Genomic DNA, 18,282 nt, shown 5'->3' with positions numbered 1-18,282 from the left:
GGATGAGAGAAGAATTGCCGGCGACAAAAGGAAAGCTCGCTTGCGGGTAAGCGTTCGGAGATGAGATCGTACTGTTTGGAAACATGATTAAAACGACCAGCTGGCTCGGCTTTCCAAATTGAATTATAAAGTTGGGAAAAACGTATGCAGAATAGTTACACAAATCTAAATAACGCCGTTATCAATTTAATTCGCTGAAGGGCACCGCGAAAGTCGTTCTTGAATTGCGAATTGCGAGTCTCGAGTTGAAGCAAAACTCGAGAGACCGTTGCCGTAAATCGCGACTTTCGAGTCAAGACGGTTTCCAGGCGCAGTGCTTTTTTAATTCGAGGTTGAAGGGTTGATGCGCTCCCTTATATTTTCCGCGCGATGCTCGTGAAACGTTTAACATTTAAACTGAATACGCAAAGTTATGAGATGAAAATGTTCGCTCTTTCATAAATACGGTGGAAACTTTTGACATATTTAATACACATTTTCTTCTTGAACTTCGTAGTACTTCGTTGATATTTCTCGTGTATTTCCCTTCTTCTCTAGTTTTCAAAAAACAAATTCTATCATAGATACAATGTTTAACTTAATAATAAAAATCCAATTGTTTTTTAATTATATATTTGGAATTCTTCTGAAAATAAAATAATGTATTTATATGTGCAAAAAGCACTTGTTGCTCTTGATATTGATTTACTAAGTGAATAAGTATTGTAAATGAACAACACATTTTCTATTTTAAATAAAAATCTTTCTCGGCTAAACTTAAATTTGAGTTGAATTCAATTAGAAATATATATAACAGAAAGATTTTTTACTATCGTTTGCATTACCATAGATATTCCAGCAATTACGAAAGTTATAACGATCGTTGCAACTCAGTCGTAAATAATTGCTAACGCGCAAAAACGTTGAAAGGAAAAACGTTGAAAAAGTTGGTTCTCAAAAAGTTCGCGTAAAAAGTTTATCTGTTATAGAACCGACCGCGACATTGCAAGCGAATCTAGCCGAGGCAATGATAAATTTTTACTTCTGGAAAACAGGAGATTGTAATTCCCGCTATGATATTTTTAACTTTTCAGACGCAGTGTTTAATTAACTACGACGAATACGCTGGTTTTACGGCACATTTGGGTCGACTCCACAATCTAACGTTGTACTATTCCATAAGAATACTTTCAAGAAACTTGTGGACAATACTACTTTTAATTAATTAGATAGGAATCAATTAGATAGATATTAATTAATTACATCAATTCATTTTAATATAATAAAACAAAGTTGTTTCATTACAAATGAATTGCATAGAAAATGATAATGTACAACTTGATTTTATTTATAATTTTATTTTATAGTTGTATATAGGAAATGGCATTTATATAAAAAAAAAACTTGTTTCACACAACGGATTCGTTCCGTGAATAATCCCGTCAATTCATTTAGGGCGATTATACTGGACGATGAAAAATAGATTCATTATGCTAGAAAATGTCCTCGGAGTGTGTGTACGAGAATAGAGAATGGACCTAGATGAAGAGGTACATGACGGATTATATATTGCGCTTTTATACTTTCATTTGTGTGAAGTGCCGCTTTTGCGGTTGCCTTCATTTGTGTTGTTTATTCTCTTGCGTTGCTTGTGCGTGCGAGAACGTGTGTTTGTTAATCTCTTCTGTACTAACACCCACCTCTCTATTCAATCTGCTTTGCCACCGTCTGATTCTATTGCGCACTACGACGAAATCCATCTCATGTCACTGTGCTTGCGGAATTCATGTGTACCATCCGAAAACAATAATCGGGTCGGCTTGCAAACCGGGTCGGTCTATCGCAGGGACCTGAATCGATTGATAATTTCATTGGATAACGATCGTACTGGCTGACGTCAGACGTGGCATGCAAGGTCAATGTGCAGTTAACCCGTTGCCGCAGAAACGGGATTCAAAGTGGATGATGTAGGCTAACGAATTTATACTTTCCAAATGTCAGAGGTGGTTAAATGCAGTTGAAGGAACAGTCAAGGCTGAGAGACGAAAAAGATAATCACAAGTGTTCGCAATACCTACTTGTTTATGTGAATTACAAATAGTTTCATTAACCTCCTTTGTATGTTTATATAAAGAAAAAAATATTTTGATAACAGATTACTCTGAAATTTGTAAATAATCAATGAAGTGTTGGATTATATATGTGATTATATATGATTATATAGAAAAAATGATATTAAATAATTAAATACATATTCACATTATATAAATTTTATATTCACGTTTATATTCACATTATGTAAATAATTAAATACATGTTTCATATTATACGTCCTAATAAATCGTTTATTATTGAATATATATTGTAATACAGTTAATCATTAACTGTATTACAGGATTAATTTTTTAACTGAAAGTGGGTAATTTATCATACAACAGATTCCGTAGCATAAACTAATAGAAAATTTTGTGGTTGTCGAATTGGTGCCCTTTGAATAATAACCTGACATCTGAGATAACCACTTCAAAGCATTCTCGAAGATAGTTGGACATTTGGGTTGCGCATTCCTCTATTCAAGATCGCAGTAACTACTCCGCATCACCTAGTTTCCAGTTCGCTCACCTATACTACTTGGGAGATCTCAAATAATTTTCTTTCAAAGTAAATATATATCGAGAATTCATTAAAACATCGGTCGTACTGTGCGTTTTGATTTTACTAAATAAATTAATTAATAATTTACACACACACACACACGCACACGCACACGCACATTAGTGCATTAATTATACATATTTAATGATCGAATTTATTGCGACACAAACTATTAAATCCATTTTAGGGATGTTATAGATAATCCAGAATCTTTTTGCAGGAGAAAGGGATGTGTGTATGTGTTTGTGTGTATCGCATGTACCGCACTCATGTGTGCGCGTGGCGTTTACCTGGCGTGCATCGAGGCCGTTTACTTTGACGTCGTTGGCGAAGTGCTAGGGTTACCAGCAAAGCAAAGGGTGTGCCGTCACGTCGGACGTAAATTAGTAACTCGAGTGTGCATCTCGGTGGCATAGTCTGAGAGAACGGGTCCAACGTTAACGGATTAACTGGTTGCAGCTGTAGCAGGCTGTTGCGGTAGTTGTCGTCGGCCGTTGCCAGCAACAACAGCAACAATAGCAGCAGTAGCAACAGCAGGGAAGTCGACGAGAAGACAAAAGAGGAGGACCGAAGACGAGATGTCGAGTGCAAACGTTCTTCAGTTTTTCGTCTCTTGGCCAATTCTTTGCTGTCTCTCGAGTACGACTCGCGTCATTTGTTTTTGCGTCAGCTTCGGCATAAAAGCTACGACAGGTAGAAGAGTAAGGATAAGATATAAAGAGAGTTGACGAGATAAATACCAGACACATTGATGGTAACCAAGAGGTACGGGTTTGTATTTTTATTTTATACTTATTCCGAGCCTTTGGCATACCAGTTTCGAAAAAAATCACAATTGCTGCCAACAAGTTGTCTTCTATTCTCGTCGAGCAAAATATGAAAATACATTCTTGCCGCGATTCTTGTCGGAGTAAACCATGAATTATTAAACAGATGCTATCCGAGTTTTTGCTTAGCTAGTTTCTTTGTAACGTCGCTCTTACATAAAAGCTGAGTGTTGATATCTCTGAAAGCAGTACCACGTACGTTGGCGATTTAATAAGAACACATGTCGTATTGTGATAATGTCACGGTTGTCAGTGACGTTGATATTACGCGGCACGAATCAATCTAAAGATTAATACGACAATGACGCATGGTTTGCAATACAGAAGTTTCCCAAACGAGGAAATCGATGGCGAGAATGAGAAATAGGAAAAAAAGAACGAAAACGAAAAAGAAAGAGGAGAGAGAGAGAGAGAGAGAGAGAGAGAGGGTCGAGCTTGGAAATAAATTTTCATCGAGCTACGGGTAGAGAACTTTTCCAATAATAACAGAAATATAAATTACGAGGCGATAACGAAGGAGGAAATACATCGGGGGCGCGTAATGAAAAACGAGAATAGGATTGAATGGAATAAATAAACAAGTACGGCCGCGATTGCCCAGCGTGGAAATGCCAAATTAATACGACGATTAGTATTGCGCCGGCGGTGCGACGCCGTGGCAAAAGAGAAGAAGGAGCATTCGTGCGGATGGTACCGAATAAACCAACTAGAAAAGCGTATCGGGATAAGGCCGTCGTGACGTAAAACGCGTGAGAGAACTGACAGCGAGCAGACTCTCGTACCGAGGATATTGCATTAGCCTCCTCTGGCCTGGACTCAGCCCGCTAACTCTTGCATACCAAATGAACTTATTGTTGGCGCCGAGGTTGGCGCAAACAAGGCGCAAACCGCCCATTGCATACCGGTCACGCGATTTTGCCAAATAGTAGACCGTCCAATGAGATCGAGCCCTACATTGGTATTGTTTTCGACGATGTAATTATTCTATAACGAACTTCTTTCCATGTTCTCGTAACAGCGCGTGTACCAATGTAACACGGATTACATAAAAATGCAGCAATCGCTCATCATCAATTGTGCTAAATTATATTTGTATACGACTAATCGAATATTATGTTGTCTCGTTTGCAAACCGTGCATAATCGACGACGGTAATAAAATAATTCGTTCTATAATAATTTTTTCATTAAAACGTGACTCGGCGATATTGATCAAAGAAAGTATGTAATTTTCGTTATCATAATTCATCTTTTCCTTTTCAAGTGAACTTTCGTTTATTTCGTGCACGCTCGATAATACACAGCGATAACGTATAATACTCAATTGAGAATATGCTTCCTGGAGGAAGATTGTGTCCAAAGTGTGAGCGCGCGATTATTAATACAAAACGAACCTTCGTCAGTCATTCGTCACTGTCGAAGGAGCAACGGGGGGCAGCAATCAGGACTTCCTCCTCGTAGCGCCTGCCCGTTTCGTGGGCACCGCACGATGTTATTTTTCGCAGGAAATTACCCACTTTCCTCTCCTCATTCACCTCCATCGTTTCACGAGGTATATCGTACCGTCTCGCTGAAATAAATCAGCTGGCACATCGATCGTATCTCAGCGCGAATCGCGATTCCACCGCGTGGATATTGCTTCGTTTCCCAAAACCGTCTCTCTGAAACGGAAGCTAATTTTCGCCCATCCTTTCTTCCTCGCCTTATCTTTTACCCTTTAAAGTTAATTTCGCTGGTTACTTCTCAGTCTAGCCAGCTCTGATATCTTTAGGGATTTATGCGTGCCCAAGGCGGACTATCTGTCTAAGGACGAACGCTTAAAGTATGGAAGGGTACAGATAAGAGCAACGTCGATCGATCCCGTGGGCAAGGATCCTTGAAAAAAGTAGGGGAACTATGGAGGGATGTAAGGACAGAGAGAAAAGAGCACTTACCCTATCATGTGGCTCTATCCTTTCGAATTGCCCTTGAACGAATTCATTTTTACGGGCGTCCAAAATTTCGTCTACATTTTCCGGAAGTTTATGATCCGATCTCGATCGAGAGATATAAACTTTTTGTATTAAACCTTATGGAATCTTTAATTAAACTTGATATTTTAGCATATCTTGATCCATGATCTATCTTATGATTAATACAAGTCTTCCTGTAGTTTACATTATACAATATAAATTACGAAAAAATATGAAATTTAAGTTGAATTAATATATATCTGTATTACTTACAATATTTACTGAAGGATTTAATAATAAATTAGTTATACGATCATTTTTTATTATAAAATCTTATTATATGATCAGTATTGCAAATAAATATTTTTTAGGAGAGAAAAAATAAAATTAATCAAATAGTTTTTATCAAATTTGATCATAAGGTTTTATATTTTTTTTTATAGGAAAATTTGTTCTTTGCTGTTCGAGTACATGAATTTTATTTATATGAAAGTTAAAAATTCTTGAAACGAAAGTTTATTGTAATAATTGTAATAGCTTTCAATCTCCTTTTAATTCAGAAACAGTGATGTGATAGCAAAATATATAAAAATATGAAAAAAATAAATAAATATAAAACCTAAAATATGCTTTTCTCAAAAAAATTTTTAAGCAACTGAATTGTTGAGCGTTAAACCGTGACTTCAAAAGATGCAATAAAATCCAATGGATATCGTCCTTTAAGGACTGGAATCGCCGAAACGGAGATTTTCGCGAACCGTGAGGTCTGTGAGAGAAAGAGAAAGAGGCCTCCGTAGCCCTTTCGGTTAAACGACTTGCCGTGGCATAACCTTTGACCGACGTATATTTCAGTCACGCCGAAAGCCGAAAGCCGTCGAAAACCGAAAGGCGCGTTTTATTCGTTTCTTCTTCGCCGTTTCTCGTCGGCGATGGTAACGAGGATGGTAAGTCCCATCCGACTTATCCGACCCCGAAATCTCCGGCGCGAAATTGCGAAAGCCGAACACAAAGAGGCTGCGTGCAACCGGCACCGAACGAGAAGGAGAAGATCGTATCTTCTCGTTTCTGTCATGTCAGCGGCCGAAACGCAAAGAACGAACGGACGACAGACTGGTCGTGACACGAAATGCACTGCGAATGCATCATGCACACGGCGTTCTCGCGGTTAAGTCATCGATCTCTCCTCTCGCTGAGTATATAGATATAGCGAATTGCGCGTTCCAGAGGATGTGCGAACTCATCCAACGGATCAACCGCAATCGCCGATTTCGACGAGACTTCTGGCATGTGCGTAATGAATATTAGTAAGGACCACTTTGGTAATAACAAATGTCGTTGAAATGGCGTCTCTTATAACGATGAAAGTACTATTTTCGTATATTCTGTGATGTATATTTTAGATCACCCAAAAGTGAGCGAGACGTTCGACGATAAAACTTTCATGGACAGAATTAAGGTCCATTAGGATACGCAAACGAAGTTTCGAGAGAATTCGCTTTCTTAAATTTTAGAGGGGAAACTTTTAATTGTAAAAGCAATTCTTTTTCATTCTTTAAATTGCGATTATTTTCACCCAGTAAAAGTATTTTACAAGACGACTTTTCTTATCATATTTTGTGTAACTGAATTTTGGATTCCTTTCGAAGATCTGCGTTTGTCTCGCAAGATTCTTCCTTGCAGTTTCGCGCGTTATATGGTTCTAAAAATTTCGAATATCTATACATATCTTTCCTTAACAGCTATAGCAAAGAAATGTCTTCTCCCTGTACATGTACGAACTCTGCTTTTCCGAATCTATATAAAGGACAGGTTTAGACTTTTTTCTTTTCTCTTCAACGTATTTCTTCCACATCTGGTTTTTCGTTGTGATATCACGTAACTGTAAGAGATCTCCGATATCACTCGCAGTTACGTATACTTGCAATGTTCTTCAATATTCTTCTCGGAATGTCGTTTACGATATCTTATGATAGAATCAATAATAAACTCTTATATTACATATTTACATTTTAGCGATATATGATATGAAAATTTTCAGATTAATTTTAGAATTTTTTATAACGCGACAACATTACTATAACAAACTACATAATAAAAATACAATTACTTGAAAAATTATATACTGAAAAAATATTTTTAATAAATATTTGTTTGAATATTTCTAATCAATTTATTAAATATAGACATGCATTTATTTGGCGCAAGAGAACACTTAATTCGATTTAATTATCATTTTTTTATTGAGTAAATTAATATTTATTTACTATAAGTAAATGTTTACTTACAATTAGTATTATTCAAAGAAATATGTATTAAGATTTAATAATTTTTTCCAGTATGGATGTGAAAAAATTCCAATTGTAACCATTTCACTGAGAACACAATTCGCCGAACTTTCAAGATCAACTTGGGACCATACGAATGTAATCTGCAGGAAATTATCTCTATATGCAAACAAACACATTTAGTATGTATGAGACAGCGATGATTCACGTTATGAACATTTGCGTAGTGTGATAGAGTTCCGAGAATATATAGCCATCTCGTAATTAAATACGATGTCTCTGAATATCTAACTTCAAACGTCTCTCTTTACGATGTCTTCGAAACTTCTATTTCGCTCGAGTGTTTATTCCCATGATACCAGAATATCATATTTATTCCTATATGAGAAACAAATGTAGAGACGCGACGCGGCGGTTGTAAATGAATCGTTAGACAATAATTCGCTTCCGTGTATAAAACTGTCAGAAATGAAATTTACCGGTGCGCCGACAAAAATGGATTCGCGCTATCTTCTTATTCCGCTTATCATTCTCTTTATACCTCAGCGCATCGCATACCTCCGAGATTTTCGATTTGGCATCCATCAAGCTCGCTATTTTTCTCCTTCCGTATCTCCAGCATAGCACGACGGAACTTCCGCGAACACATGGGACAATACGTGTTTATCTTCGGTCGGAATAATCCGCTGAATAAAATAATCGATTCTCGCCGTGTCTCTGACAAGGATATATCTCTTTTCCTTACTCATTTGGGAATTTATATTATAATGTCACTGGTATACGTCGTATAACTTGTGACACGGTTGCGCAGCGGACCGCATAGAAGACATTTTTTTCACGAAGATGCGCACACGTTCGCATGTCACATATATCAACATAATTACAGAGCATTTACTGTTAGATTATTAATGGGAAGAAGTTAAAAAGATTTATTCGCGACAGGTTGGGAAAGGCAGCGTACAAAATTTATTTTCAGGAAATTACTATCGCCATTATATTATTTCGGACGAAAAAGAAACGAGTCGCTATCGTTAGTTTGAAACTTAATTAATGAACTGAATAATGAATATATAGAAACCGAATAGATATCATCTGAGAACAAGTTCCCGGTAATAATGTACATATTTTCTTGGAACTCCCTATCTTCTATTCGAATATATTATATGCCATAAAATTAAAAAATTAATTAAAATTATCTTTCCATGTAGAATGTCTTAGAATTACGGCCCGGGACTCGGACGCTATTTGTACCTTAACATATCTGTCAACGATAAATTTTCTCTAAATCGGTCGAGGAATATACGAAAGTAATGGTCGTAATTCTCGGGTACTCTACGACAGCAAATTGGTGCAAAGTACCATTGATAATAAAGTACACCGAATAGCCTGGCGCAATTTCAAGCGTTTGAAGAAGAATCCCGTGGTATCCAACACGTCCGGGACCCGGGACGGAGATATCTTTCGACGTGGAGCGCTTTAACAGTGCCGTTCTTCGTCGGACATATCGCCGACCGTCCCCGGGAATTCTGGTCCTGACGTTAATCTCACTGATTTTTCTGTTCAAGGAGCCGTGCACAGTGTCGACGGCTGCCCGCAGGACAGCGTGCCGAACGAGAACGGCGACGGTTGCAAATGTGCGGATTGTTCGCCCCACAAGTGCCGACCGGATCAGCAGGCGGTGCTTGTAAGGGGGTCATTTTCCGGGACCCCTGGTAATTGCTGCCCGCGCTATAGCTGCATTCTCTCAGGTAATAGAATCCGTAAAAGGGGCCATATTTGCGGTGGAAAATAATGTTTGCCGAGTGTAACGAACGGCCGCGCGCGCGGAAGATCGGAACTTTTGCGGAATCAAGAAAATGATACGACGGTAGTGGTGTAAATATCGCGCTTTTTCTTTGATTAAATCGGGCCGTTTGAAAAACGTCAGGTCGATGATAATGTTGACTTTAGACAACCAAGATGAAACACTGTGCACTTTATATAAACAAACATTTATGACATTTACTGAAGCTAAATAAAATCTCGAAAGTATATAAAATATCAAATCTCATCGTCCGCGCCGTTGAAGCAAAACATTCAATTTATCGTTCATGAGATTAAAAATACAATTCTCTTTATCTAAACTTTATCTACCGACGGTTAAGAAGTATAAATACCATTTATAGAGGAGAAGATGGTATTATGGCCAGTGTATATATTGTGGCTTCCCTTAATATCTCCGCTATTATATATCCTAATGATTACTTGTGGAATTATTAGTTCAGTAGCTCGCCGTTACACCATGATGCTAATATTATCAATACTCAATAACCACTTATTATAACGCATTTTTAAGTATTTCGAAACGTTTCTGAGATACATTTTAGCATTTAATTATACCTACTTCCCCCTTCATTTTGTTTAAACTTGAGCGTATTATCATATGAACATGTATTTTTGAGTGTGTTATTTGCTATTTAACATTTTATTTGACTGTATATATTTTGAGTTATGCAAAACAATTGAGTTACTTAAACAATAGCATGGCATTTTGCTAATGTGGCCCTCTATAGATATTGATTACTCACGACTTCATTTTTGAGATTTCCATATCAAAATAGTTATTTGATAATCGATTGTAGCTTTACTATTAATCTATAATTTATATTACGTGTACTATTTTTAGTACTGAGATTTTTAGTATTGAACAGTTTATATGCAGAAGTTATGTGAAAGTATATACATTCATTTGCATACATTTTAAAATATTTTACTATTTTGTTAATTTTGTAACCAAATACTATTTTCTAAACAAAACTAATATTTTAAGGCTATTTTTATGGAAGGCCACATTACCATCCATTTTTTTCTTCGAGTCATTATGCAATGTCACCACATTTCTAAGTGATAAATATTTCGTAATTTTAAGTCCAGAATCGGTTCAACAACATTTTAACGAATGTAATTGTCAAGTTTTAAACTTAAATATTGATTATTAACAAAGTTATTATGTAAAGTGTAACTGGGGTGCCATATAATACCTTCTCCTTTATAAATATATTATATAAATTACCGTACAATAATTAATGCGATAAGCATAGAAATAGAATATTACATCTCTTTCTCATTTAACGAGTCTGTAACACAAATTTGTGGTATTTATTCACCGATTTTGCAGATCACCATCGTCGGACCGAGTCGTTCTGTCCTGAGGATAGCATCCTGACGGACGATGGCATCTGCAAGTGCGTCCCGACTTGCCCGCCACCCAAGTGCCGATCTGGTCAACGGCCGGTCGAAGTGCGGGCGGCCAAGCCCGAGACACCCGGTAGCTGTTGTCCCCTTCATGACTGCAGACCTTCAGGTAATTACGAAAGGTCGTAATCGAGGCTGGCTCCTGTCAGGTGATAGGGACAGCGTGCGGAATACGTCGTACATCGGATCGATATCTCAGGAATCTGCTTTCCTCTCTCCCGGCTCTTTCTGTTTCTCTCTCGCCGGTCTTGCGCTTCAATATGTCCTCTCTCTCTTTTCATCTCTGTTTCCTTCCTCTCTCTCTCTCTCTCTCTCTCCTCTCTTCCTTTCGAATTGCAATCTGACGAGGCAAGCTCGTTTGTTGAGCTTGTAGCCTCAATGTACTTCAGATATTGGCACGAAGAACTTCCTCGATCATAATCAACGCATTTCCTGTGGACACGAGACGTTCCATTACTGAAAGATAGAGGGTAAGGCTGAGGAAGATGAAATGTGTAGGCAACTAAGTATGTTAAATATGTGACGAGAATAATGAAATTCAAGAAGAGAAGGAGATTATTACTGCGAAGAAGATCTCTCTTTCTCTCTCTCTCTCTTGTCTCTTGAAATTCACCAAAGAGTTCTTAGAAGTTTTCAGCAACTTTAGTTACGCGCGGTGTATCTTTTAACTCTATGATACAAATTCTGCTGCTTTCAACTATAAATGCTACGTGTAACATGAAAAGTCATAAACTTTTGCGTAGTTTTTATAAAATTGAGAATTAATTAAGGGGAATCTTCTAAAAATACCCACTCTACTACTATTTTCTGAAATTCATTTTAGAATCGACCGGCATTATAAATGCTAGTCGCGCAGATTGTAAGCAGAGATAATGCTCAAATGCGATATTTCAGCGAGCGGTGGTTTTTAAGTTACGACGTTTAAAGTTACACTGTCACCGTTCTTGCTACGGAACTTTCGATCTACCTGTTGAATTTTAATGAAGTCATTCTTATCTCGTGAAATCTCTCTCTCTCTCTCTCTCTATTTCTCTGTGTTAAAATTTAATAGTACTCCGTGCCTATTTTAAGATTTAATAATATTATCATCACGATCATGCTACGGTCAGCCACAAATCGTAACACTAGAAATATTTTTATTGCGGACAAGAGATTATTCCGTCTTGGTTCTCTTAATGATATCGATTTATTGCACTCAATTATACTTTCAATGTACTTCACCATTATCGCATTTGAAAGTGATCTGATCAACTACCGCCTCAATATATCACACTCAATAAATGCTGGGTTTTAAGCAGCTTTTGCGAGTGGAATAATTAAAATATTCGATTGCGTGAAGAAATAAAAAATGAAATACATGTATTATTTAAATATGTATACGTTTGAATATACGTATTTCGATCGATTAAATTAGTCTCGGATATCGCGTCTCTTTCCATCGATCGGATTCTCGGCAATTAAATACTATTTTACAATACATCATACGCTAAATTCATTTCAGTTCTGTATTGCACACGATGTTTAAACAGCTACGCGACAGTTAAACAACGTTCTACCTTGTTAACAATATTCATTAGCCCATAGTCCGCATTATCGGTCACGCGTACATAGTTGATGCCTCGTTTAATTAATACGCTTTCGTCGAAAAGTACACGCGATAATAAATATTGACGTAAACCCTGATACCGCGTTGAGGTAAATAGCGGTACAACCGGATTAAATTATATAGATAGATGTTCTCTCACTCTGATTTTCGCAGCAAAAGTATATGTTATATACATGTTAATTACATTTTATTATGTTAATTACAAAAATAATTACTTCGCGACTGATTTAGTGCCCTAATCGAAGCTGTTAACGATATTTGCAATTGATTCGTCGTGAACGTTTTTCTACCCGCATAATTATCTTCCGTTCAATCTGCCTGGAATATTAATTCAAGTGTAAGGTAAATACCCTAGTAGTCGGAAAGAAGTTTAAGCGTTAGGTTCTCATAAATAATACAATTTATATCAAAAAGGTTTTTAATATAAATATTTGTATTCATTTGAAAACTCAAGACTTTCTTAAGCAAGGAAAAATTATTTGAACCCACTTATAACAATTATTAATTAAAATATTTAAATAAATAATAGAATGCGTCAATGTACCAGTGGCCGGACAAGCTGGTCAGACACTGAGACGTAATTGTCCCAGTGTTCGACTACAATTGGAAAATTAATATGCTGACGGAAAATAATAAATAGATGTTTAATGACAAAAAATAACTAATTTAAATTGATCTTTAAGGTAAAAAAAGCATTTGAGATTAATATTAATATAAATAAATAAAGTTTTGTGTAACTGTCCGGACATAGGTATCGGACATAACCTATGTCCATTTACATAACACTTTATTTATTTAAGTTAATATTAGTCTCAAATACGCTTTTTAAAACATAATATTATAATTTAATTGTAATCTTCAAATTCAATTAAATTATAATACTGTAATAAAAAAAGCATTTGAGATTAATAATAATAAATTTTGTGTAAGTGTCCGGACACTGGGACGTTTATCTTAATTTTTCGTAAAGATTTACGATATTGAGTCGGATATTCGTTTCACAGCACATAGATCTTACAATTCTTCATTTAACACATCTTTCTTTTCGCTCTACTCGATCCTCCGTTCTCTTTTGCTAAGAAAGATTATATCTTTAATATTTTCTACAAAAGTGCTCTTCTATTATCGCCCTCAATTTTGGCCGTCGATATCATCTCCTCGCCGCAGTATTACAAAGAGTAATGAAACATCCAGAATAATGAAATAGAATAAAAAAAATATTTTCCGGGCATATAAAGGGAACATCCTCTTTTTCATATTTCTTACAAAAGCTCAGGAATTTAGCTTTTTCCGGCGGTGTAAGCTGTATGTGAAACGGGGGAGATGTATTACGCGAGGGACCACCGACAACCAACCAGCCAGCTAGCGAGCGATGTATTCGATGAAAAAAATTCGTGCAAATTTTTTCCCTTTCAACGCGAACGTATGTCCGTACGTATATCGCGACAAGGAAATAATGGGGAGTTACGAGCTCACTCGCGTCAGCGCAGGCTTTCGAAAATTGTTTTTGCCTCTTTATATTACTCAGCCGATTTTTCACGGAAATGCGCCACTTTAAAGTTCGGGAGGCGTTATGAATGAACACTCGTAAATGAGACGAGGCTGGGGATAAAACATAATACACCCGCACATCCACGCTTGACCCACAAGCTTCTTTCCACGATGCAGAAAGCGGATACGCGCTAAAATCGACGCCTAATATAGTGAGATAATAATCAAGATAATAATCGAGAATTTCTCGATCGGTGACACACAACATATGTAGACGGAGATCGCAAAAGCATATATACAACTTGTATTTACAGCCGTGTTGTGGCACGAGAAAATTGAATTTTTTACAAGATGGAACAATGCACTTGCTTACTTATAATGCAGGTGCTATTCTCGACGCGACGAGTTCATCTCTTATCAGTGCCGCTGTGGCGACTTAAAACCATCGTATAGAATTGTCTCATGCAGAAAAGATCAGTACCGAAGGGTTTACTATCCAGTTTGAGCGGTACTTGGCCATGTAAATTTCACGTACAGGCACTCGGTTGTGTAAAGAGGGAGAAGAGAAGAGAAGAGCGCGCATAAATAAAAGCGCTCTAAGCGAAATACGACGCCCGCGTGAATAGCGAAGTCATCGGGAAGCTTAATCGTGCTGTTTTACACGAGAACGCTCGACAGTTTTAATGGCAGCGATACTATCCTCCTCGATCGTCCGTGTAACGAAATAATGTTGTAGATAATCAGATTTTCGCGAGTTATTAACGGCGACGACAGGCGTAAGACGACTTTGTGCGCGCGTTAAGGGCGCTATGAATATTAAGCGAGATTGCAAATCTTTATGAGATTCTGCAATTTCCGGCGCTTTGATGATTACCGGACGTGCGCTTGTCACCGCTGGAAAATCGTCGAATAATGACTTGATCGTCGAAGAGGAGCGCGTAAACGTGCAGTCGACGATTATACGTGCTCGTAATCTTATGCATAATTAACCAATTACCTTGCTAATAACGCAGCGATTCTTCGTAGGACTCCAGAGAAATTTGTTCACCAAGATTGAAGGATTTGTTAAAAACGTGATTGGATTTGCGCGAGAAGCGAACGAGATCGCGCCAACGATGTGCTCGGGGCACGTCGAAAAATCCGTCGCAACAATTTTATGCAAGACTTTGCAAACTCCGGAAACACCGAGGCACTCAGTCCCCCACTAAGTTTCCCTCGTTCGCAAACTACCATATTTGGCGACGTTTCCCGGCGGCGGTGTTGAGTTATTTATAAACTGTCTTCAGAAAATATTTCCTATATTTTTTAGCGTATTGCAAATCTCAGTGTGAGGGAATGATGTTGGAACAGCTTAATAGTTTTATCAAAAATATCCTTAAATATTTTTTTATCCGATATTTAAAAGTGATACTTCAACATGACACTGCGATAAGAAATCTTCTGAATTTTCTACATACTTGCTCTTCTCTAATGGACTATGCAGCAGATTGAATCCACGTAAATTATAATTTTTTATTTTCTTTAGTGTTTCACGAAAATCCTTTTTTTACCACTATTTCTATTGTGCTTTGGTTAATCGTTAAAAAATAAAATGTATATAAAAAATGATTTAAAGTCAATGTATACTGATTTATCTAACTTCCATCTTATTGGTTTTTTGCTTTCTAGATCCGATTTCCTGGGCGAAAGCTGAAGAGAAACCGCAGAACTGCATTCACGAAGGCGTCTCGAGGAAACTCGGTGAAGAGTGGAAACAGAACGACTGTATCACTTGCATCTGCAACGAGGACGGAATCGCGTCCTGCCAAACGACCATGTGCAAGTCCTGCGAGAACGCGATACCACCTGATCCGGGCGAATGTTGCCCTCACTGTCCACCGCCGACGAACAGCACCTTTGATCCTGACGAGTCTTGTAAGATGTCTCTGGATGATTGCAAAATGAAATGTTATCACGGCTTCCGAACGGATAAGGATAACTGCCCGATCTGCGAGTGCGCCGATGATTTGGTAAGAGTGCGGATTAATTATGGATAATTTTGAACAGATTTAAAAGTGCACACATAAAAGAAGTATTTAGTTTTAAAATATTAAAATGCTTTATTTTTGTCTCCGTTTTTAAACGCTTAAAAATGTTTTAGTTTTTAACGTTTTCAGTAAACATTATGTGTTTGGATTTAAAACATTAAAACGGTAAAAGATATTTCAAATATTGAAATATCTTTTATTATTAAGCGTTTATTTTGCAAAAATGCTTTAAACGTAAATATTTCAAACGCTGCACTTTTACAGTGTAACATAATTTAACTGTTAGATGTTATTTAATGTCGAGAAGATGTAATAAAAACGGGAAACATATAGAAAAATAAAACGCTATAAAGAGTTACGTTATTAATTATACGGTTATAATTATACGTTTTTACACATTTGATCAACATTTTTAATTGATAAATCTAAATTTAAAAATACTTTTCAAATTAATAGTGTGTAGACATATAATATCCAAGATATTACAATGCAAACATAAAACTACGCAATCTAGAATACGATACGAAACAAGAATTGCTCTGGGTTGGTTGGCGATGATAATGCAATCTCTCACACAGTATCTCCTCATCCACCACGAAACGTTTCCTATCAACGTTAGCTAAATGCAACCATCCACAACAACGTCTGCCGCGCGCGGATTTTCAGTCGTGACCTAGCTAAGGTAGAGACACAGTTTCTCTTATCTCTGAAACGTACCTGCAGCTGGAGAAGCTTTCTTCTCGGAATCATCACGCGCAAGACGAAGTTCGCGAATAAGAGGAATTCCGGCGGTTTCCTCTCAGCAATGCTGTCTCGGCTTCTATCTTGCAAACTGACGACTCTCGTCTTCTCCAGGAGGTCGACCTTGTACCGGACGTGCTACCGGAAGATTACAAAGTTTGCCCGGAACTGCCGCACTGCGGACTGAACTGCGATCTCGTCAAGGATGAGGACGACTGTCCCGTGTGCGCCTGTCAGACGCCATCGCGTTATCCTTCGCCAAATGTCACCACCCCGGACACCACGAACGATAAAAAAATCTGTCCTGAGGTCAAGTGCGACCTTCACTGTGAACTTGTCATGGACGAGAACGACTGCACCTTCTGCGAGTGCAAGCCACCCATCGCCAGCTGTCCGCCGCTTCTCGGATGCAGGAAGAGGTGCAGCTTCGGTTACAAGGCGAATAAACGCGGCTGTCCCGTGAGTACAATGCTCCCTTGTATTATTTTACGCGTGGAATAAATGAAAATAGAACAATGGAATGAATTAAAATTAAAATAATTGAAATACAAGAGTATAAGAACAAAAAGCTGCACATTTTGAAATATCGTATGATGGCAATAAACGATACTGATGTATTTCTCCTCGCAGACATGCCGCTGTCGAGCTTCGTGCATGGATCATTTGAACGAGACGCATCCGGAGGGATCGACTTGGCACCCGAACAGCTGCAACACATGCACTTGCGAGCCTGGTGGACGACTTAATTGCAAAGAAACCATCTGCTCGGTGGCCTGCACTAATCCGTTGCCACCGAAATCAGGCACTTGTTGCCCCATATGTCCGATTACAGTGAGTTTTATATTCCTTTAAACATACTTAATACGTTATACGATATTATCATTATATACATTTTAATGTTAAATATAACTGCTTTTTCTATTATATATTAGAAATATTTACGAACGCATGAATTTTGCTCGAATCGTGAAAAATGGATTATTAATATTTATTGAAAGAAAGCAATCTAAGAATTATCAATATCACATTTGTTTCAGCCGATTAAGGAAAACGACATGATTAATCAAATTACCAGTCGTGGCTGGGGCACAGTACCGATTACGTTAATCGTCGTACTCGCGCTGCTGTGTCTGCTACTGATAATCCACATCGTGCGCAGCCGATTCCGCGGCCGTTTATCACCTTCGGAAGCCTCGTATGCATCGTACCCCCCGCAATATTACAAATGTGTGCCCGTATACGACACCCCGGTGCATCGGAACGAAAAGATCGTACCTTTGTAAAAGACTGTTATTGATTCCCAAAGAGAGCGCGTATTCGAGCAATATACAAAAATAAATTTTCGATTCGCTAACTGTTTTATACACGATCGCCGACAAAATTCCGTGAAACTTACGTGACGATTGCGGTTACGCGACGTCGCTAACTCTTAAATGAATCTTTTATTTGTAAATTCGGATTATTAGTTATTTTAGAGACGAAGAAA

General features: G+C 37.7%; 1 protein-coding gene across 1 annotated transcript in view; it reads left to right on the top strand.

Moving 5' to 3' along the window:
- The window catches only part of cmpy (crimpy), a 275,967-nt gene extending 257,685 nt beyond the window's left edge, over nucleotides 1-18,282 (top strand). Inside the window, exons 7-12 of the mRNA XM_018448462.1 lie at nucleotides 9,263-9,445; nucleotides 10,855-11,040; nucleotides 15,697-16,037; nucleotides 16,911-17,255; nucleotides 17,427-17,627; nucleotides 17,834-18,282. Coding sequence (XP_018303964.1) covers nucleotides 9,263-9,445; nucleotides 10,855-11,040; nucleotides 15,697-16,037; nucleotides 16,911-17,255; nucleotides 17,427-17,627; nucleotides 17,834-18,079 — 1,502 coding nt within the window. The 3' untranslated portion in view covers nucleotides 18,080-18,282. The remainder of the gene's footprint in view (nucleotides 1-9,262; nucleotides 9,446-10,854; nucleotides 11,041-15,696; nucleotides 16,038-16,910; nucleotides 17,256-17,426; nucleotides 17,628-17,833) is intronic.

Source organism: Mycetomoellerius zeteki, unplaced genomic scaffold (assembly GCF_001594055.1).
Source record: "Mycetomoellerius zeteki isolate Tzet28-1 unplaced genomic scaffold, Tzet1.0 scaffold221, whole genome shotgun sequence".
NCBI classification, from domain to species: domain Eukaryota; kingdom Metazoa; phylum Arthropoda; class Insecta; order Hymenoptera; family Formicidae; genus Mycetomoellerius; species Mycetomoellerius zeteki.
This window is presented reverse-complemented; position numbering and strand designations above follow the sequence as displayed.